Consider the following 21,454-nt stretch of genomic DNA (forward strand, 5'->3'; position numbering starts at 1 on the left):
TGAGAAAGAAATCAGAGAAACATCACCCTTTACAATAGCTTCAAATAACATAAAATTATCTTGGGGTAACTCTAATCAAACAAGTGAAAGACCTGTATGACAAGAACTTTAAGTCTGAGGAAAGAAATTGAAAAAGACATCAGAAAATGGAAAGATGTCCCATGCTCTTGGATAGGTAGGATTAATATGGTAAAAGTGGCAATCTTACCAAAAGCAATCTACAGATTAAATGCAATACCCATCAACATCCCAGCACAATTCTTCACAGACCTCAAAAGAACAATACTCAACTTCATACAGAAAAACAAAAAACCACGATAGCCAAAAATCCTGTACAATAAAGGAACTTCTGGAGGAATCACCGTACCTGACTTCAAACTATATAGAGATACAGTAATGAAACAGCTTGGTATTGGCATAAAAACATACAGGTGGACCAATGGAATGGAATCGAAGACCATGCTATCAATCCACACACCTATGAACACCTAACTTGATGGAATTAAAATTATACAAGGGAAAAAGAAAGCATCTTCAACAAATGGTGCTGGCATAACTAGATGTTGACATGTAGAAGAATGCAAATACATTCATGTCTATCACCATGCACAAAACTCAGGTCCAAATGGATCAAAGACCTTAACACAAAACCAACCACAATGACCCTCATAAAAGAGAAACTGGGAAGTAGCCTTGAAGGCATTAGTACAGGAGATCACTTCCTAAATAGAACACCAGTAGCACAGACACTGAGAGCAACAATGAGTAAATGGGACCTCCTGAAACAGAGAAGCTTCTGTAAAGCAAAGGACACAGTCAACAAGACAAAACAGCAGCCTACAGAATGGGAAAAGATCTTCACTAACCCCACATCTGATAGATTGTTACAATAAATCTTTCCACCACCTGCTTAAATTCTGCCTGCCACATGTATGGCCAAAATAATACACAGAGACAGATGCTGCTTGGCCAATGACTAGGACTTCTCACCTGTTAGCTCATTCTTAATTATCATAAATCTATATATTTTGTAAGACTTATCTTATTGGATGCTAGTGGCAAGCATCCTGTCTTCCTGGGCTCACATGGTGACTCTGGAGGAAGAGAGAAGGGGGCCCACTTCCTTCTTTCCTTGTTTATGTATGAGTCTCCCTGCTGTGCCATTTCCTGCCTGATCACCACTTTTTTACTAAATTTCCCAGAATCCTCCTTGACTCCTAGTCCCGCCTAACTTGCTGCCTCATTGGCCAAACAGTACTTTATTCAACAATCAATAAGTGAACATACACAGAAGTACATTCCCCATCAACTGATCTCTAAAATATACAAAGAACTCAAGAAACCATGCATCAAAAGTTCAAATAATCCAATAAAAACAAAATTGGGTACAGATTGAAAAAAAAAAACTCTCAACAGAGAAATCTCAAAGGCCCGAAAGACACTTAAGGAAATCCTCAACATCCTTAGCCATCAGAGACATGCAAATCAAAGCAACTCTGAGACACCATATTACACCTGTCAGAATGGCCAAGATCAAAAACTGATGACAGCCTATGCTGGAGAGGATATGGAGTAAGGGGAATACTCCTCCATTGCTGGTGGGAGTACAAACTTGTACAGCTACTGTGGAAATCAGTATGGAGGTTTCTGAGAAAATTGGGAATCAGCCTACAAAGACCCAGCAATACCACTTTTGGACATATACCAAAAGGATGCACACTCACACCACAAGGACATCTCAGCTATGCTCATAGCAGGATTATTTGTGATAGCCAGAACTTGGAATCAATCTAGATTCCTCTCAACCGAAGAATGGATAGGGAAAATGTGGTGCAATTTACACAATAGAGTACTACTCAACAGTAAAAAAAAAACAATGACGTCTTTGAATTTGCAAGCAAATGGACAAAACTAGAAAAAGCCATCCAGAGTGAGGTAATCCAGGCCCAGAAAGACAAATATAATATGTACTCACTCATAAGTGGATATTAAACATAAAAGCAAAGGATAACCAGACTACAGTCCACAACCCCAGAGATGCTATGTAACAAAGAAGGCCCTAAGAGAAACATACATAGATCCACCTAGGAAGTGGGAAAAGACAAGATCTCCTGAGTAAATTGGGAACATGGGGGGCAGGGGGAGAGTAGATGGGGAGAAGGGAAGGGGAATAAGGAAGAATGAAAAGCTCAATTTTTAAAAAGTACAGTATCATATATACTATTTGCAGGGGGAAAAGGCTAAGGTCAGCTGAGAGCTAAGTCAGGCAAATTGACAAAAAGAACACAGGATACAGCAAACACAGCTTTAGGACTGACAACCATAGCCCAGGGAGAAGAGTCAGGTTTCCAGAAACACCAGACACTGGCTTCAGTGTGAGGGAGGCTTTGTCAAGTCTGTTTCTGGACAAGCACACAGAAATAACCTCTGTCTTTTCGTTAAGGCCTCTTAGAAAGTCTTGGTTTGGTGTGTCTAAGCATCACAGCTGTGATACGTATCCTGGCAGTCTGGAGCCAAGAAATAACACCACAAAGTCAATACCACCACACCTCCCCAATGTTCCCTAGGGGAAGGTTTCCTCAGTGAAAGTGTTACAGTTCTGTGTGGTTGACTTGAGCTAAAGAAGGTCCTCACCCAAACATTAAGAGATTTATTGGGAGGGAAGAATCCAGAAGGATGGCTGTCTCTGCCAGAGTGTCAAAAGGCAGCTCCCAACTGAACAGGTACAGTAGGGCTTCTTAGGGGCAGTTTTTCCAGGGTGAGGAATTTCAAGTTGGTAACTGGTCAGATTTCAATCATTGAACTCAGACAAGCTCAGAGATTGGGTGGAATCCATGCTCAGGATTTGTCTAGTTTTGTGTTCAGGGATTAGTGGGTTTTCCTGTTCCGGGATTGGTTGGTTTTTGTATTGAGTTGGTCAGCAGCAAGGGTATGTTTCTTTGGCTGGCCCCTAGAATCTGGCTCTCCACAATGGGTGAATGGTCTGCTTAGATGTGCATATCCTTTCCCTTCTATTTAAACTTTGACCTCACGAAGATGGACTTGAGGTGTTAACTGGCCCTCTTTGTCCTTCTTCCCAATGTGACCATATTGAATATGGTCTTTCTGCTTCCCACTTTTAGTTAGGCTCTTTAATATCAGTTGGCTTATTGGGAGCAGGCGACTGGACCTGACTTGGGGTACAGGTTGTGACCCCCAAGTTCAATAAACAGACCTTATTCCTGTGTTTTGGGACCTTCCGGTGGTCAACTACTTTGTAAAAGCTATGTAATTTATGTAACGCTGGGAGTGCAGGCTGAGGAAGACACCACGGGCAGGCTGAAAACCCTGTCTTAGCCAGAACTTGACTTTACCTGCATCTTTTTCAGCCCTACCTGAGAATGTCAGGGCGATGGCTTTGGCTTGGGGTCACACAAAACAGTTTACATTTAGATCCACGGTTTAGAGGTGGGTGACTGGACTGGCGGGCTTTTCTGCTGAGAGCGGTGAAGGGCCAGGAGGAAACGCAGAGGCGGGGACGCCCAGCCTCGGTGACGACATCTCCCAGCGTCCGCAGCGAAAGACGGCCTCCGACAAGGTGCCTACAGGCGGGACTGCATCTCCCGTGATGCCTTGCGGCCTCCTCGTAGCTTCGATTCCCTCGTCCCGGCAGTCCCCGCGGCGGGTTGGGGCGTGCCCTCCAAGATGGGCGGGTCAGGGCAGGGCGGGGAAGGGCGGGGCGGGCGCCTACCTCGGCCTGGCAGCGGCTTAGGCAATGCCGCTGCTGGTGGACGGGCGGCGAGTACGGCTGCCCCGCTCCGCTGCCGAGCTGGTCCGAGAGCACCCGTCGCTGGAGGTGAGCGGACCCAGGCCCGCGGGGCGGGTGGGGTCCCGGGGGATCGTCGGAGACGGGGCCCAGAGAGGGTAGGTGACTTACCTAAGGTCGCCCAGCACGCAGCGCGAGGACACCGGGGGCTCCGCACGTCGGGGCGCTCGAGCGGCTCACCGCGTCCCACAGCCCGACCGCGGACAGGGGCGGGAGGGGCCCAGGCCTCTGCGAGCACACTCGGGCGGGTCCAACGCGGCGCGGGGCGCCTGGTGGTTCGTAGTCAGAAGGGTGGGTCTCGGTTGGGAGGCGCTGGGTCCGGGAGGACTGCGCCCTCTCTGCAGGACGGATGGGCTTTTGTCTTCTTTCCTTGCGGGGACTCCAGGAAGAGGGCTCACAGCGAAGGCCGGTGCTGGCCAAGGGCCCCGCATGCCCGTCTGGTTGGTGTCAGCCCGCCCAGGGATCTCACACAGTGCGGTCCAGGAAGGGGCCAGTCCGCTTTCACTCGGGGAGGCGAAGCCCAAGAGCCAGGGGCTAGGGAAGGCAGCCTAGACGTTTCCTCTGAGCCGCCGTGGGGGTTGTGGTCCCGTCTGCTTGCTTGCTTGCTTGCTTGCTTGCTTGCTTGCTTGCTTGCTCCGATTTCCCCTGGAGCCGATGGGTAAATGAATGGACCCCGGAGAACTGTGGAGCAAGGAGACTGTGACCGTTACCTTGAATCTCAAGACTTGGGCACTGCACACCTTTCCTTGCTGTGGCACCGTCACTGGGTCGGTGAAGCCAGGAGTAATATATGAGTATTGATGACAAAGAAAAGTTTCACCCACCTCAAGGATTTAGGGGAGGTACTCTTCCCTGTGTCTGTTTGGAAACTTCTGGTTTCGGTGGCCACTACGGCGTGAGAAGGCAGAGATGAGGGGATGTGGGGCGGTGCCCCCGGAAGCGAGGATTTTGGTCTGTTTGGGGAGACACAGTCCTGAAAGGGCTGCAGAGTGAAGAGGTGCCTTTCAGAGCAGGCAAGAAAGGGGTGGCAGGGATGCGAGTGGCCACCAGTGAGGACAGAGAGGGCCAGGGGAGTAGGCTGCAGTCTGGACTGCATCCCCAGTGGTGCGGGAAAGTTGTTCCGTTTCTTTGGGATGGTGTGTGCTCTGTAGACGGAAGTAGAAAGTCGTGTCTTTGCTCACAGCCATTCTTCTCATGGTTTTGGTGACTCCTCACAAGTGTTTTTTTGTTTTGGGGACAGGGGCTCTCTACATTCTACATTTCCTGTGGCTGTCCTGGAACTTGATATGTAGACCAGGCTGCCCACAAACTCAGAGAGCGCCACCTACCTCTGCTTCCCTGGCTTCTTGCTCCGCCCCTCCCCCTCCCTCCTTCCGTGATCTTACTGTGTAGCCCTGGCTGGCCTGGAACTCTGTAGGCCTACCTCCAGCTCTGAGTTCCTTCCTCTGCCTCCCAAATGCTGGGATTAAAGGTGTGCACACCACCCTGTATATTACCTATGTATGTATGTACACATATGTGTGGTTACATGTGTGTGCACAGGGAGGCCAGAAGGCAGCATCAAGTGTCTTCATCTCCACTCAGTGCAATTCCTCCGAGGCAGGGTCACTTCCTGAAGATGCTGAGTTCATCTTGTCATCACCCTCCTCAGAGCTGCAGCTACAGGCATGTGTGCGAATCCTGCACCTAACCTCTCGTAGATTTCTCAGCAAACAGTTTGAACTACTGACCATCTCTGTAGCATCTTGTCTCTGTCCCCCAGCCCCTTTTTTGAGACAGATAGGCAGGCTGATCTTGAACTCTCAGAGATCTGCCTGTCTCTGCTTCACGAGTGCTGGGATAAAAGTGTGTGCCACCACTACCTGGATGTCTTAGTTATTTTTGATACAGTTTCACTGTATAGCCCAGGCCGGCCTTTCATACACTAATGCCTTAGCCTTGAAAGTGCTGGGATTGCAGCTATAAACTACCATGCCTGGCTTATTTCCTGTGTGTCTGTCTTTCTTTTGGTGGTGGTGGGGTTTGAGGTTTTTTTTCTTTGTGTAGCCCTGGCTGTCCTGGAACTCACTCTGAAGATCAGGCTGGCCTTGAACACAGAGAGCTGCCTCCCCCAGTGCTGGGATTAAAGGCATTCGCCACCATGCCGTTATCCTGTGTGAGTTTCATGTATTTTGTGAGTGCATAACACCAGCAAGTAATAAGCCTGATTAGTATCTTGCCTCCACCTTCATCCTTTTTGTAGCAACCATAGTCTGAACATTTTAAATGGAAGACACCAGAACACTAACTGATACTGTTCTCCTCCCCCCCCCCCCCATTTTGAAAGAAGGTCTCACTTTAGCTCAGGCTGATTGCCAACTCATGATCTTCGAGGCCTTCCAGGCTGGGACCACAGGCATGTGCCACCATGCTGCCTAAAAAGTGTGAAATACCTGCCATCATAGATGTTACTAGGGCAATCCCATACTGTTACTGTTAATCTCCTTCTCATTTACTCACCAGCATGCCTAGGTTTAACACTTTCTGGTTTCAGGCACTCATGGGCGGCCACAGTGGAACTGGCCCCACACTGTGCCCAACAAGATGAGTACTTTTACTCTTATTTTCTAATTTGAGGGCTGTGAGGGTCAGACACACAGTGTGGTAGTTTGAGTGAGAATGGCCCCACAAGTTCAGATGTGTGACACTTGGCCTCTAGTTAGTAGAACTATTTAGGAAAGATTAGGTGTGGCATACTGGAGGAGGTGTGTCACTTTTCACATTTCAAAAGCCCATGTCAGGCCCAGGATACAAAGCTCTCAGCTACTGCCCCAGCTCAATGCCTGCTTGCTTCCTGCCGTGGTCTAACCCTAAACACAGAAAACTCTAACAGCAGACATTAAGGAGCAGTGCACTGGGCCACTCAAGATTACTGACTCCAAGTTTTTCACTATTGTCAATTAAGTTAAATGCTTTTTTTTTTTTTTTTTTTTAAATAAGAGTTGCATTGGCATGGTGTCTCTTTACAGCGATAGAATAGTGACTAAGTGTTATGGGAGATTTTTCTTGACCAGGCCAGTCCCACTGCCCTGGAGCCTTCTAATCCTGCCTATCTTCCTGCCTTATTGGCCAACAGTGATTTATTTATCAACCAATAAGAGAAAAATATACAGAAGGACATCCCCCATCAAAACAGTGTGACCGTCCCAGGTCCCATGCTTAGAAGTCAAAACCAGAACTCTGCTTTCTTCCCCCCACTTTGGATGTCGTGTAATTCAGTACAGCAGCCACTTGCAGCATGGGGCACCCCTGTAGGTGCTAATGGTCAGGAGGCAGAAGTAGGACTTTGGGGGACTTGAATAGATCTTGGGCTACACAGTATGTTCCAGGGTAGACAATAGTGAGAAACTTGGAGTCAGTAATCTTGAGTGGCCCAGTGCACTGGTCCTTAGTATCTGCTGTTAGAGTTTTCAGTACTGCATGGGGTGGAACCCAGGACATCCCACTTCACACTCCCACCACTGAGTCACACCCAGACTTCTGCTAGTGGCTTGGTAGACACCTCATGCTTCACAGTGCAGCTGCTGGAGGAGAAGGGTAAGAGGTATAGGCTGGTCCCTAACGTTGTAGATAAGGATTCTTTTCTTCCTGGTCCTATGGTGGGACAGAGTGCTGGGCCACATGCTAGACAAGGGCCTGCTTCCGAGATACTCCTAGCCCCCATCTCTTTAGGTGGTCAGAAAAGTAAGAGGAACAATAATACTTTATAACAGTGAATTACATTAATTAAACTTGCGTGTCACCTATCACATTTTATTGGAATGCAGCCGCATCCATGTACAACTCTGGCTGTTTTCACCAAATAGTGGCAGAGATCCTTTGGCTTATTATGTAGTCATTCTGAGAGGAAAGTTTGCTGACCCCCAGCAAAGAAAGCAGCACCATTCACACGCCTTGGGAAAGGAAGTTAAGGGACTGAGGATACATGAATTACACACCGAGAGATATGAGACACTGCCACAACTGGGCCACTACTATTTTAGGAAGTATGTCATGGGGAGCTTGGCTCAGTGGATGACACTCCTGCTGGAGAAGCACGGGGACCCAAGCACAGATCCCAGGACCCACACAAAAGGCTTTAGGGTGCTTATGTAGTCCCAGTGCTGAGGGGTGGAGCACTGTGGCTCCCAGGTGCTGGGTGGCAGCTTCAGGTTCAGTGAGACCCTGCCTCAAAACATCAAGGTATTGCTGTCCAGACAGCACATAAGGTAAAGGCACTTGCTGCCAAGCCTGATGACCCGAGTTCAGTCTCTGGAACATACATGGAGGAGGAAAAAACTATAAGGGTTGCCTTCTGGCCGCCACATGCAAGCCATGTGTGTAGCACCACATGCATTCATACACAAAATGAAAGAAAAAAACAAGGTAGAGTTAACAGGAGTGCATATGACATTGGCCTCTGGCTTCCAGCTGTATACACATGTACACCTCATATGTACACACCTCTCACACATGCACGTTTCTCAGTCATGCACACCTTACACTCCTGTACTACGCATCTGCATCTCTTTGTTTCTCTCATGTACTCAAAAGTGATGAGGTGAGTCTGCATTTAGGAACAGCTTTTACCAAGTGGGAGAAGAGGCAGGCTAGTGGTTGTCTTGTGCTTCGGTGTTTCTGGTTACCTTTGCTTTCATTTCTTGTGTTAGCCTTGAAATAGTAACTTGTTCTCACACACCACTTTGCTCTTTGGTGGTGGACCAGTTGTGAACATGGTAAAAATCTGCCTTAATTCCTCCCCAAAGGAGGTTAGGAAAGGAACTGGAAAGAGGGGGCAAGTGTCTGGCATGTCACCTGGCTGGGGTGTGATGAATATGAGATTGGAGGGATTCTTGATTTACTCCAGGTTATACAACAAACCATGTTGCCTCACCAGCCTGACTTAGTGGTTTACAGCAGTTTAATTTATATCTTTTTCTTTCCTGTGCCTCACCCCTATCTTGCTGGAGATTGAATTCTGGACCCAGAATCTCCTAGTTCAGTTCTTAAATTGAGGGGCATGTCCTGTTTTAATTATCTCCTAGCATCCGGGCAGTGGGAATTCACTAAAAGAAGATACTGCCTAATTAGTTAGGTTGATCATTAAGTTTATCAGGTTTCTTGGATTTTATTAAGTAATTAGACACAAACTTACATTAGCACCAGGTGCGAGAAATGGTAAGAAGTTGATGTAAGAGCGAAGCAGGTGTATGTACATGGACACAATGATTATGCTTGCTTACTGGGGAATTTGTTGCAAGTTGGAAGGAAGGTAGAGTTCATTTTAGTAGTGCGTCAACCCCCCACCTCTACCCCAGGGTGCCAAGGCTGCTCTAAGCCTCCTGAGTGCTGGGATTGTCAGCATGTCAGCACTACAGGTGTTTCCTTCCATGTGCAGCCAGCTTTGCCTTTGAGACAGCCTTCCTCTAGCTTGTGCCTCCAGTGTTGGGACTGTAAGCATGAACCGCCCACCTGCCTCTTTCTTATACTTGTGAAACAGTGATGCACACCTGTAATCCCAGCACTCGTGAAATAGGAGACTGGACAGTTTAAGGACAGCCTGAACTACTTTGTCTCAAAATAAGGTCAAGTCTCAGACCCTTGAACTATGTATGATACAGGATTGGGCGTCTCCCTCCCAGGCACTGGGATCCTGAGTCATAATGTAGTTCCTCCTAGTCAGAGGGATGTTCCTGCTGTCTTTCTCCATCAGCCTTCGGTAGCCAGGACAGCATAGTTCACACATGCCTGCCTGCTTCCCACTTCTGAGTATACATTGGCTCTTTCCGCCTCTCTAGTTCAAGCCTCACTAATTCACACAACTATTTTATTCTGTTTCAATTAAACAGGAAAGAGCCAGACTTCTCAGAGGTCAGTCTGTTCAACAAGTGGGACCCCAGGGCCTTCTGTATGTTCAGCAAAGAGAGCTTGCAGTGACCACCCCAAAGGATGGTAGGTTAGGAAGCAGTGCCTTGGGTCTTATCCCAAAGCCTACTGGCTGTTTTATGCTATTTCTTTTTTTAAACAGGCTCCATCTCCATTCTGGGTTCTGATGATGCCACTACTTGTCACATTGTGGTCCTGAGGCATACAGGTATGATGACAAGAGATGAAGGAAACTGTTAAACTATCCCAACCATGTGGGACCCCTGATTTTCTTAGTTGAGTTTCCTAGAGTAGAATTGGAAGCCATGTCTTGTCTGCATGGACTCTCCCTGGTGCACTGGTCAGATGGGTTAGCTGGGCAGCACGGACCCTTTCAGTTGTCTTACAGGGTGTTTAAAGATGAGGTGGTCTATTGGGAATACAAGAACTAAGTCATTCGACCCTTGTTCTCCAGGTAATGGGGCAACCTGCCTCACACATTGTGATGGAACTGACACCAAAGCTGAAGTCCCCTTGATAATGAGTGCCATAAAATCCTTTTCTGATCACACTGAGTGTGGAAGGTAAGTACCATACTGCTGTTCTGTGGACACTGTGGGGATGCTATACACCTTGAGCATGGGTGGTGTCCACACGTGGGTGGATGGAGTCACGGAGGGAAAGCCAGTACTGGACTCTTTGTTGGACAGGGCATCACTATGTAGTCTGGCCTCAAACTCATGATCTGCTTGCCTCGGACTCCCTAGTGCTTGGATGAGGGGATGAGACAACATGGTAGGCTTCTATGCTGAATTTTAAATGGAGTTTGATTTTCAACTTGTGCAAAGTTGGGATCTTCAAATCGTAGATACTAATTTTTTGTGGCCCAGACAGAGGGTGTTTTTATGAGCAGCCACTTGTTTTGGGTTGGCAGTGACCGTGCCACAATTCAGCGGCCAAGAGTTTGAGCATGGGTGTAGGGTATGAACCAGCCCAGACCAGCTGTGTCTCAGCATTATCTTTACCCCTTGACACATGGTCGTGTACCAGAGTCACACAGCTAGTTCAGTTCTGGCCTGCGACTGAGGGCAGGCTGTCACTTGTTCACATAACTGGCCCACTTGCTGCTGTTATTACACTTGGCTCTTATTTTCTTGGTAGCCTTTGAAGGAACTAGTACAGGTGCTTAGAATCTCATGAACACTTGCTCAGCTTTATTTGTGCAATAGATCAGTTTAAAAGAGAGAGGGGTTAAGGTATGTATGTACACATCTTTAATTCCAATATGGGGAGGTGGAGGCAGAGACAGAAGGATCTCTTAGTTTGAGGCCAGTCTGGTCTACATAGTGAATTCCAGGCCAACCTTGTCTCAAAAAATAACCTGAATTAAAACTTTGTGTGTGTGTAAGTGTGTATGCTAGGAGTTCAACTCTGGGCTTTGCATGTGCTAAGAGTGCGGGTTAGCACTGAGCCCTTTTTAAAAACTTAAATCTCCAGGCTGGGTCTGTGTCATAGGCTGGTTAGCTTCACAGGTTTTGACTTGTGTGATTGCAAAATGTCTTTTCCTTTTTGCCTTGGCCCAGACTAGTTGCATAGGTTCTCAGAACACAGGTTTTAGCTATTCCTGGTCTGCTTGCAGACAACTATCAGGGTCAATCTGGCATAGTGGTGGCAAAGCCACAGTGGTCACAGCCCTTCCTGCTGTTTAACGTTTCTGGTTTTTGAACTTGTTACCGCCCTGCTGTGTGCATATACATTAGGATTGTCCTAGGGAGGGGCTCCAGCATGTGAAACTTCCCAGACTGACACAGCTCTATCCTGCTTGTCTGGTAGAAAATGCCACACTGTGGTTGGTTCCTAGGTGTGATGGGATGAGAGCACCACGAGCTCTCAATTACTGGTCAAAGCCCAGATCCTTCTCAGTGGAGATGCTGAGACGTTGGGGAGTGTTCCATGTAGGCGGCCAGGTACCACTGAACTGAGGGCCCTGGGTGAGATCCTCATAGCCTTGTTGCTGGCCTTGGCAGCCTTACATGCACCCTACCCTACCCACAGGTTTTTAACTGCATGCTGTGGGAGTCTGTGGGAACCAGGAACTGAGTATCCATGAAAGCAGCACCCAGCCATGTCTCGCCCTGACTCTGATCACTAACCCTCTCTTGGCAGGCTGGAAGTGCACCTTGTGGGAGGCTTCAGTGATGATAGGCAGCTGTCACAGAAACTTACTCATCAGCTTCTTAGTAAGTCTGCCACCCCCTCCAATACCATACCTAGTTTTGTTTGGTATAAAGGTGACATCAAACACCAGAGAGGTAGAGGCAGACAGATCTCTCATTTAAAGGCCAGCCTGGTTTACAGAGTGAGTTCCAGGATAGCTAGGACTACACAGAGAAACCCTGCCTTGATAAATAAATAAATAAATAAATAAATAAATAAATAAATAAATAAATAATAAAAAAGCTCTCTAGCAGCCAGATGAGGCAGAGGCAGGAGGATCATGAGTCTGAGACCAGCTTGGTATACACAGTGAAAATCTATCTCAAGCCAAAACAAAGTCTAGCACCTGGGAATGAGCTCCATGCTGCTGCATGTGGATGGAACTGTATAGACAGAGTGCAGCATGGAGCTCATTCCCAGGTGCTGATGGCATGAGAACAAGGTTTTCCTCCCATTTTGATAAGTCCATGCTGTTGAAGCCCAGGCTGGCTGTGGCCTCATGACCGTTCTGCCTCAGCTGAGTGATAATTACAAACAAGTAATTTTGGAGCAGCAAGTTGTGAATTCTTGGTGAGTACATACTTTGAGCTACGTTCACAAAATGAACATAGCACTGTTAGCCTTTTCTCCTAAGTCAGAAGAGACAAACATGGTGTATATTGTGAAATAGGTATATGCTAATGTTATGCCTACACCAGAGCAGCCTGCCAGCAAGGAAACTGGCACTGTGGCTTCACCCTTCTAGAGGTTTATGTCCTTGGACTCAGTTATTCCCTTTCTTGGAATCCATTCTAAGAATGTCATCTAAGGTTGGGCAGAGAGGCTAACAAGGTTGCTTACTGGGTAAAGGCATTTCCCACCAAGCCTGATCAGAGTTTGGACTTTGGGACCCACATGATGGAAGGAGAAATTTGACTTTTGTAAGTTTCTCTGATCTCCCCATGTGCTTTTCGTTTCATGCCAATGCATGCACATGCATACACAAGTAAGAAAATGTAAAAACACAAAACAAAAACCCCGAACCTCACACAGCAATTCTGACCAGTATGAGCAACTCAGAAGTTCTGACATCAAATACTCAAGTGTCCTGAAGAGTTACAAAGCTTCTAGAAGCCATTACCTACTGAACCAGGTCTGGAGCTCTATGCTTGCAGCTCAACACTTGGGAGGAGACTGAGGCAGAGGGTTAGTTGTTCCTAGCCAGCCTGAGCTACATAGTGAGGCCAACAAAAACTGCATGACAAAACCACTTGTGAAAGTTCGGTGTGATGGCACACACCTTTAATCCCAGCACTGAGTTCAGAGCAGCCTGGTGTACATAGTGAGACCCTGCCTCAAACAAACCTTACTAAGAAGTGTTAATTGCATGGGGAAAACCTATATCTAACAAAAGCAACTGGGCATAAGATTATATGGTGTGACTGGACCATCTTTGTCTCTGTTATGAGCTCAGCCATGCACAGAAACTAAAGGCTACCTACAGTGGGATGATGGGCATTCAGAACCTACTCTCTTCTGCTCCCTTGTCCAAAAACATTCACAAAATTTTTGCTCTGGTGTCTGGAGAAATGGCTCAGTGGTTAAGAGCACTGGCTGCTCTTCCTCCAGAGGACCCAGGTTCAATTCCCAGCACCTACATGGTTGCTCACAACTGTCTGTAACTCCCAGTTGCAGGGGATCCTGTAATCATCATTCATATAGCACATTACAATGCAGGCAAAACATCTACACACACACACACACACACACACACACACACACACACACACACACACACACCTCATTTTGATCTAATAGACTCGAGAAGAGTTGGTCTCCTCTTAGGACTCCACCTGATGTGGGTGCTGGGACCTGAACCCAGTTCCTCTGCAAGAGCAGAGTAAGTGTTTTTAACCACTGAGTCATCTCTCCAGCCCCCGTGAGGCTTTTCATATTCATATTAGCCTATATTAATTACACATAACAACAGATTTCATTTTCTTTTTCATCTAAGTGCATGCTAGCGCTTAGGGCACACATGTACCATATAGCTTGAGTATATTAGTCAGGATAACTTGTGGGAGTGGGTTTTCTTTTCTTCCACATGTGGGTCTCACAGATTGAATACAAGTGCCTCTAAAGATTGGGTCTTCTTGCTGGCCTAACCTCTATCTTCACCCCCCGCCTCCCCCACCACCCTTGCACTTTTTTTGAGACAGGCTCTCATGTAGCACAGACTGGCCTTGGACTTGAATGTGCTACCATGGCTGTTTCTGTAGTGCTAGGGGTTAAATCGGTAGCCTCGAGTGTGCTAGAGCATGCTAGGCAATTACATAGAGCATGCTAGTTAGTTACAGGATCAGCTGAGCTTCAGACCCAGATTCTAACAGAACATTTCCATGCATATATGTAATGTATGTTGATCATATTCACAAACCCATTACTCATTCTTGGACACTTTTTTTTGACATCAATTTTGAAATTCTAATTGTAGGTGAATTTGACAAACAAGATGATGACATTCACTTAGTGACATTATGTGTGACAGGTGAGTTCTGCTCTTTCATCAAGAAAGGGGTATAAGGGTTCAGGAAGGTTTTATCTATCCGCTTGCAACTTCTACCATCAGGATAGGAAGTATAGGAGACACTCCAAAGAGACTGTTTCCTCTGGATGACTTGTGTCCACTATTCCTTTCTCAACACCAGGTCCTACTCAACTAATGATGTTCATGCTGCCCTGCAAAGGCCCTGCTGCCTGCTTCCTAGGCTGTCAGAGGCCCCTCTGTGCTCTTGGGAGGGGAGAGTGCTGGGGAGCTGCCCTTGTGTGGCAGAGCTGGCAAAGCAGGACCTACTAATGGCCCACCTGTGGCTCTGTATTGAGTTTTTCCTTCAATGGAACAAGAACTGTTTAGTGCTTATACTTTCCTTCATTTCTTAGAATTAAATGACCGGGAAGAAAATGAAAACCACTTTCCAATCATTTATGGCATCGGTAAGTAGTGTTTGTATTAGAGGGAGGGCTACATGGATGTGGGTTAAAGTAGGCTGTCACAGAGTAAAGATCCCAGTAGGCAGTCATCCCATCTGTACTACTATTGGTGGGTTTGGATCCTTGCTCCTATAGATTTACTGTGAAACCCTTGGGCAAGGGGCCTGACTTGACTACCCTTTAGCTGTGTGAGGCTGTTAAGCCCTAACTGTAATGTTATGGAGAGAAACAGCCAGGGTACAGCATAGGTTATGCCCACACCACACCTACTCCTGCAGCTTAGTGTCACATGGGTGGGTGGTCTGGCATGCATTTCTCTAGCCAGTGCTCATGGGGAAGGTGAATGAAGATCCCACAACCCAAGTGCAGAACTGTCAAACTAAAGGAAGCCTGGGTGCTCCTCTTTCCAGTCCTGAGGCTAGCAAATTGCTGAGGGCTTTTGGTCGGTCCATGTTTAGCTATGTAAGTGATGAGGACACAGGCATGTCTTTATTTTCTGTCAATTTGCATAGCTCTAAAATAAGCTGAAAATCCAGCCTTACACTAGTGTTTGTGGTCACAGCAAAGCATTGAAACCACACGCCTTGATTGTCCAGAGTGCCTCTGGGGCTGTTCGTCCTCCTAGGCTGCTACAGAGGCTGTCATCACCTCAGTCTTTGTTTCTGGTTCCTATGTGTGGTGGTGAAAATGTGAAGTCTGTTTTGGATCTTTGCCAATTTAGAGTCACTCTCTGTCCCTTCCAGCTGTCAACATTAAGACTGCAGAGATTTACAGAGCCTCCTTTCAAGATCATGGTCCAGAAGAACAGCTTCGTGCTGCCAGAGCTTTAGCAGGAGGCCCGGTGAGTAGGAGCTCATCTTTGTGGGATGGGTAAAGACAGAACCCAATAGCCTCAAGTTTTTAGAATGGATGAAAGTTGTAGCTACCTCCTTACCAGGACCCAGCCCAATTCCTTAAGGGTTAGAGGAAGAAAGAGTGAGTTTAGGTTCTAAGTGCCAGATACTAGTTCTCTACCTGAAAGATGGAGGAGGTGGTAAGAATCTAGATCTATGGACAAAGGGGAACTCTTCCCATTAACCTTCCCATAGAGAGGACTGCAGAGAAGGGGAGTGACAGGACCCTGTATCATCTACACTTAGAACTAGTCACCAAAGAGTAGTTTGTGAGTTATTCCAAAAGATGATTAATAAGTCAGTTTAAAAGTTTAATTTTCTAGCTGGGCAGTGATGTCATACACCTTTAATCCCAGCACTCGGGAGGCTGAGACAAGTGGATCTCTGTGAGTTCAAGGCCAGCCTGATCTACAAATTGAGTACCAGGACAGCTAGGGCTACACAGAGAAACCCTGTTTTGACTTGAATTTCCTTAGGGCACTGTATTATCCCTTATTGTTTTGGTAGTGCCAGGATGGAACAGAGGCATACACTAGCAAAGTGCTCTGCCGCTGAACACTCCTAGTCTAGGTCCTTTTTCTTTTCAGACAAGACCCTGTTATATAACCTAGCTTCAACATTTGCCAGGACTGGGATTACACAAGCATACAACTGTGTCCGGGTCTCTAGATAGAATTTTTTCTTTGTTTTTCAAGACAGGGTTTCTTCCTGGCTGTCCTGGAACGCTCTCTGTAGACCATGCTGGCCTCAAACTCAGAGATCCACCTGCCACTGCTTCCCCAGTGCCGGGATAAAAGTGTGCGCCACCACCACCCAGCTTCTAGGATGTTTGTGAGCCTGGTATGGTGGCACACATGTTTAATTCAAGCACTCAGGAGACAGGTATATCGCTCACTGTGAGGTACAGGCCAGCCTGGGCCAAATAGGACCTGGGGAGATGGCTCAGTAGTGCTTGCTGTATAAGCATGACCCACAGCACCAACTTAGGAAGCTGGTATGCTGGGCATGCTTCCAGGCCTAGTGCGGGGGGAGAGCTGAGTCTGTACCTTCAGCTTTAGGGGAGACCCGGTCTCAGGTTACAAAAGCAACTGAAGACACAGGCTCGGTATGGACATCTGGCCTCACATATGTGCCAGCACCCCACACCACAGCAAGCCCAGAAATCTGCTTGTTTGTACAACACTAACATTTCAGTAAGATCATGTCTGGAGTTAAGAGATCTGTTTTCCCAGGTTTTTACCATTTTTAGGAGTCCTGCATCAACCTCTATCAACTACCATGACCAACTTTTCTTCTTTTCTCTTTTGAGACTGAAGGTCACATTGCAGCCAGGCTGTCCTGGAACTTACTTTAGGCTTCTTTTTGTTATTTAGTTAATAGAATATATTTCAGACTGAGTACCCCCTCTCAAAGCTGAAAATTACTGCTAGCATAATTTGGGAATTCAAGGAATGGGTCTATTGGTAAATCTACTTCTACTGAGCCAGGGTGGTGCACACATCCCTGTGACCCCACACTGGGAGGTGCGGCAGAAAGATGAGTTCAAACATCCATTGAGTTATGTATTGAGTTCATGGCCAGCCTGGGCTACAGGAGACCCTCTCAAAAACAAAACCAGGTGAGGCATGGTGCTCTACACTTTTAAGGTAAGCAGATCTTTCAGCGTGTGATGCCAGCCAGGTCTACCACAGCCTGTCTCAAAAGAAACAAACAACAAAAAGAAACCCAAAAAACCACAAACCTTTCTTATATGCTTTCTGTGAGATGAGGTCTCACTGTCATCTAGGCTGTCCTGGAACCCAAGGTGATTTTCGTGGCTCAGCCTTTTGAGTGTTGGACAGCAGGTGTAAGCCATCATACTCGGGGACCAGCACTGTGAGCTGTTTATGTTACATGATGACCAGTTGCTTGGGGTAGGAGGTGGTATTTGTGCAGCCATGAGGAGTACAGGCTTTAGTCAGACCAGTCTGTCTTTGAGGCACTGCTGATGTACTGGACATGTGACCTTCCCCTTGGAAGGTCAGCATGCTGTCTTCTTGTAGGCTTGCTGTCGAAACTAAACACAGCAATACACAGGACCAAACAGGGAAGGAATTTGGTGGTGGCAGCTTTGTTATTATGGGAGGTCAACATTTGCAGTTTATCAGCTAAGGGGACAGCCTTGGAACTAGATTACAGCAGTGGTAGGGCAGTGTCCTTACAGCCTGTCATGGAAATGGTTCTTTTAGATGATTAGCATTTATGATGCAAAGACAGAACAACTTCGAATAGGCCCGTATTCCTGGACGCCATTTCCACATGTGGATTTCTGGTTGCAGCAAGATGACAAGCAAATACTAGAGGTGAGAATTTACAGGTTGGCTAAATCTTAAATCTCTGGACCCTGGTTTCCCCATCTGTAAGAAAAAAAAGGTTTAGACCATCTAATAGCGGCTCCTCCTTCGGTGGGTGAGACGGATGTTCTGCTGCCATTGGCAGTGGGGGTTAGTAGAGTAGTGTACAGGTGAGATAGCAAGCAACGAAATGTGTGTGACTCAACAGATGTTCAGTAGCACTGAGACTAGCCTGGTAAATGTATGCAGCCCAGAGCTACTCTGACATTGTCACCAGGGGTGGGAGGCATACAGCCTGGCCCTCTCATGCCCACTGTCTTGTCTTTTTCAGAACCTTTCTACTTCTCCTCTGGCTGAGCCCCCCCACTTTGTTGAACATATTAGATCTACCTTGATGTTTTTAAAAAGATTCCCATCTCCAGCAAATATACTGTTTCCTGGAAATAAAGCTCTTCTCTACAAAAAAAATGAAGATGGTTTATGGGAAAAGATCTCTCCAGGGAACTAACATCAAAGTTACCAAAGAACACAACTTTTTGATCTGATAGAGACCATTGGTGGTTTGGAATCTACATCTGCACAGTTTTACTTCTTCCTTGCTTACGGTCTTTCAAAATAAAGTCTTATTTTGGCAAAGGCATTTGTTTAGATGATTTTTTTTGCTTCACTATAAAATAAACTTTTCGCCAGTCTTGAGGGACAGAGGAGAAACCATTGGGCGCGCTGGTGTGAAAGCAGTGACTTCAGAAAGGGGTCAGTCAGGAAAAACTGCCTATTCAAAAATTACTCCTAGAAACTTCCCATCAGCCGGCCATGGTGGCACACGCCTTTAATCCTAGCACTCAGAAGGCAGAGGCAGGCGGATCTTTGACTTCAAGGCCAGCCTGGTCCACAGAGCTAGTTCCAGGACAGCCAGGGCCATTACACAGAGAAACCCTGTCTTGGAAAAGAAACTTCCTATCAAAAGTTCTCTAGGCAACGGTAAAAGGTTCAGGAAGAAACAGTTGAGTTTATTACCTTCAGTGTGACTCAGAAGCTCCTCAATTCAATTGCAACCCCACAAAGCCAGAGATATTTTTTTACACATGATGCTACTAAGTTGTTTTTTAAGGAACTTTTATGTTAACTGATGAAAAGTAAGATTTACACTGAGTTCATGGTTAGCAATTTCAAGAGCCTTTATTTAAGCCAACATCAGATAGTGTCTCAAGGTAAAATTCTGTTGCAGCAAAACCAGGTAGCAATTCCAAATGTATAAAAACATTTAAAAATCAATCTACTAAAGGTGATAATTTACCCATTTCCCATGTCACCTGCTATACTTCATTGCATCAAATAAACAGGGAAGACTATTTAATCATTTGCACCCAAAAAATGGAAAGATTGCATTTTGACAAGTGGCAACTGTCAAAAAAAATCACATCAAATCAGTATAATTAGAGGCTTAATGTGTATAACTAAGGCTTCCAACACTACAGTCCACAGGCCTGCCATCTTAGCATCTTCCATTGTTTGACTTTTTAGGGACTAAAAAGGCACGGGGTGGGGCATCTTAGGTACTGCAGGGATGCAGTACCCGGGAAATAGAAATGGATGAGAATTAGGCAGCTAGCTCTGACTTGTTATCCTACAAGAGGCAACTTCTCTGGTTCTGCCCTAAGCTGGGCCCAGGGTGAGAAGAAAAGCTGCAGCCACGTCATGAAAAGCAGGTCAAAGGCTTGCTGTTCCAGCCTTTACCGTGCTACACAGCAGACACAGACCCTTCATGGTGGCCTTCAGAGGGCTTTCTGTCTAAATAGACACAAGCACAGGGCACATTGGGCACCAACTTAAAAGCATTACCAGTGTTTAAAAATATACTTAAATATGGTCAGGAAGAGATCTTATAGTTAGTTACTATTAACTGATGAGTCCTTAAATGTTACAAAGAATGTATAAAGGAGAAAAGGTGCAGCAGGGGACGGTCCTCATGCCACAGCTCCTGTGTACACAGTCTTTACTTAGGCTTCAGAGAAAGCAGCAGTGGGTTCTGATACTTAGGTCCTACTGAAACCCATTTTCTGATGCCAACCAGTAAGAGGCACCTACCACAACTTGACAGAGCTACAGACCTGATAAGACAAGCATGGAGGAAAACCCGGAGAGTCACTGTGTGCAACCTTATCATGTTTAGATTCAGAGAGATGAGAGACAACAGTATTTCAAGTGGAAGGTGCCTGAAATTCACATACTCTCAGTACAAAGTGTTTATACTGCAGGAAGAAAGGGTATGTCTAGGTTGGGCAGGCCAAAATAGTCAACTGTTGGTGGTTCTACTTATACATAAAATAACTGCCAACCCCCCACCCCCAGAAAACCTGGTTTTCCAGCATGTATGTGTGCAAAACTCCCAGTTTAGCACAAATGACAGAAATTTCTATCATATGAGCATGTGGCACAGTTCACATTTTCAATAAAACTTCATCTTCCCTGAATCAAGAGTCAATACAGGCTCAAGCCCAGTATTACTGAGCTTTATCTTAAACGCTCCAACCCCTCTACCTGTGGGTGGTCATCTTCTGGATGCTGGGCCTTGTTCTGCAGGGCTTCTGTCTGTGTGGCTGTGGGGGCAGAAGCCCTGGGGGCCTGCTCAGGGCAGTGGGCCTCTAGGTTGCTGTGTTCTAGCCCACTGGACAGCTGTTCCACCTTTTCGAGGTCTTCAATGTGGCTGACTGAGCTGGTCTCACTCACAGCATCCGAGCCTCTTAGGGACCTTTTAAAAGGCTTCTGGCCTAGAGAGACAAGATGAACTAACTATGCTGAGACAGGTGGGGACATCCTGTAACAAAAGCACTGTGGTCCTACATGGCCATTGATTTGGCAGGAATGCTGGAATTCTGGCTTATATCTTAGAGGTGAGGTAAGAACTAAAGAACACTGTGACACTAAAATGTTCCCCAAGCCACTGCTTCTGTGGTACCCTAACGGAAGTGAGTACCTCAATTAAAGCAATGCTTGCCTTTGGAGTGCCATGGAGGCATTTCGTTGGAGCTAAATCTCAGGTGCCTGAATGGCTGTTTCAGTGAAGGGAATGGAATTTTGGATTAAAGAAAGGAGCCTAAGGAACAACAAATAAGGAACCTCAGAAGCATGTATGAGTCTATTTCCTAAGAGGAATAAAATTGGTTTTCTTACTCTCTTAATGAAGGTGAACTGTGGGGAGGTTTAACTCACCTGGAAGTCTCTGTTTGCTTCGAGTGCCTGAGGGTGTGGGAGGCGGTGTCACTCCCGTTCCTTGTACTTTGTGGACGTAAGTGTATTCTGTGGACTCCAGAGAGCCTGTCCGGAAAGGAAAAGAGTGGCAGGAGCTCCCG

General features: G+C 46.5%; 2 protein-coding genes and 1 long non-coding RNA gene across 18 annotated transcripts in view; 1 reads left to right on the top strand and 2 right to left on the bottom strand.

Moving 5' to 3' along the window:
- Window positions 1-2,291: 2,291 nt before the first annotated feature.
- LOC118239654 lies at window positions 2,292-6,743 on the bottom strand. Its single transcript, XR_004772384.1, has 2 exons — window positions 4,630-6,743; window positions 2,292-4,486 (listed from the first exon to the last, which is right to left on the bottom strand). It is a non-coding gene; the product is annotated as an uncharacterized LOC118239654 (long non-coding RNA).
- Window positions 3,670-18,741, top strand: Ntan1 (N-terminal asparagine amidase). Of its 7 annotated transcripts, none has more exons than XM_027387904.2 (10): window positions 3,687-3,835; window positions 9,673-9,775; window positions 9,852-9,917; window positions 10,164-10,272; window positions 11,855-11,928; window positions 14,379-14,432; window positions 14,825-14,878; window positions 15,619-15,716; window positions 17,997-18,110; window positions 18,433-18,741. In XM_027387904.2, the coding sequence occupies exons 1-10, from the start codon at window positions 3,755-3,757 to the stop codon at window positions 18,607-18,609; spliced, it is 930 nt and encodes a 309-aa protein (XP_027243705.1). In that variant the 5' UTR covers window positions 3,687-3,754; the 3' UTR covers window positions 18,610-18,741. The 7 variants fall into 7 exon arrangements, with proteins under 7 accessions (XP_027243704.1, XP_027243706.1, XP_027243708.1 ...); XM_027387902.1 differs by lacking the exon at window positions 3,687-3,835 and adding an exon at window positions 3,885-3,903; XM_027387903.1 differs by lacking the exon at window positions 17,997-18,110 and having other exon boundaries at window positions 3,670-3,903.
- The window catches only part of Pdxdc1 (pyridoxal dependent decarboxylase domain containing 1), a 62,856-nt gene continuing 59,261 nt past the window's right edge, over window positions 17,860-21,454 (bottom strand). For 8 of the 10 annotated variants that reach the window (XM_027387894.2, XM_027387899.2, XM_027387897.2 and 5 more), the window contains 2 exons: window positions 21,315-21,419; window positions 19,255-20,872 (listed from right to left, as the gene is read on the bottom strand). In XM_027387894.2, the coding sequence (XP_027243695.1) occupies window positions 20,616-20,872; window positions 21,315-21,419 (362 nt within the window). In that variant the 3' untranslated portion in view covers window positions 19,255-20,615. Of the gene's footprint in view, window positions 18,165-19,254; window positions 20,873-21,314; window positions 21,420-21,454 lie in introns of those variants that run through there. The other 2 variants (XM_027387900.2, XM_027387895.2) reach the window with 2 other exon arrangements.

This window comes from Cricetulus griseus (genome assembly GCF_003668045.3).
Source record: "Cricetulus griseus strain 17A/GY chromosome 1 unlocalized genomic scaffold, alternate assembly CriGri-PICRH-1.0 chr1_1, whole genome shotgun sequence".
NCBI lineage: Eukaryota > Metazoa > Chordata > Mammalia > Rodentia > Cricetidae > Cricetulus > Cricetulus griseus.

What these genes read in the sequence shown, in the direction of transcription:
- Ntan1 (XM_027387903.1), top strand. Translation starts at nt 3,685, where the DNA reads ATGGGCGGGTCAGGGCAGGGCGGGGAAGGGCGGGGCGGGCGCCTACCT. An exon ending in GATCACACTGAGTGTGGAAG is followed by an intron (nt 10,273 to 11,854) that starts GTAAGTACCATA and finishes CTCTCTTGGCAG; the next exon opens with GCTGGAAGTGCACCTTGTGG. An exon ending in GAGCTTTAGCAGGAGGCCCG is followed by an intron (nt 15,717 to 18,432) that starts GTGAGTAGGAGC and finishes TGTCTTTTTCAG; the next exon opens with AACCTTTCTACTTCTCCTCT.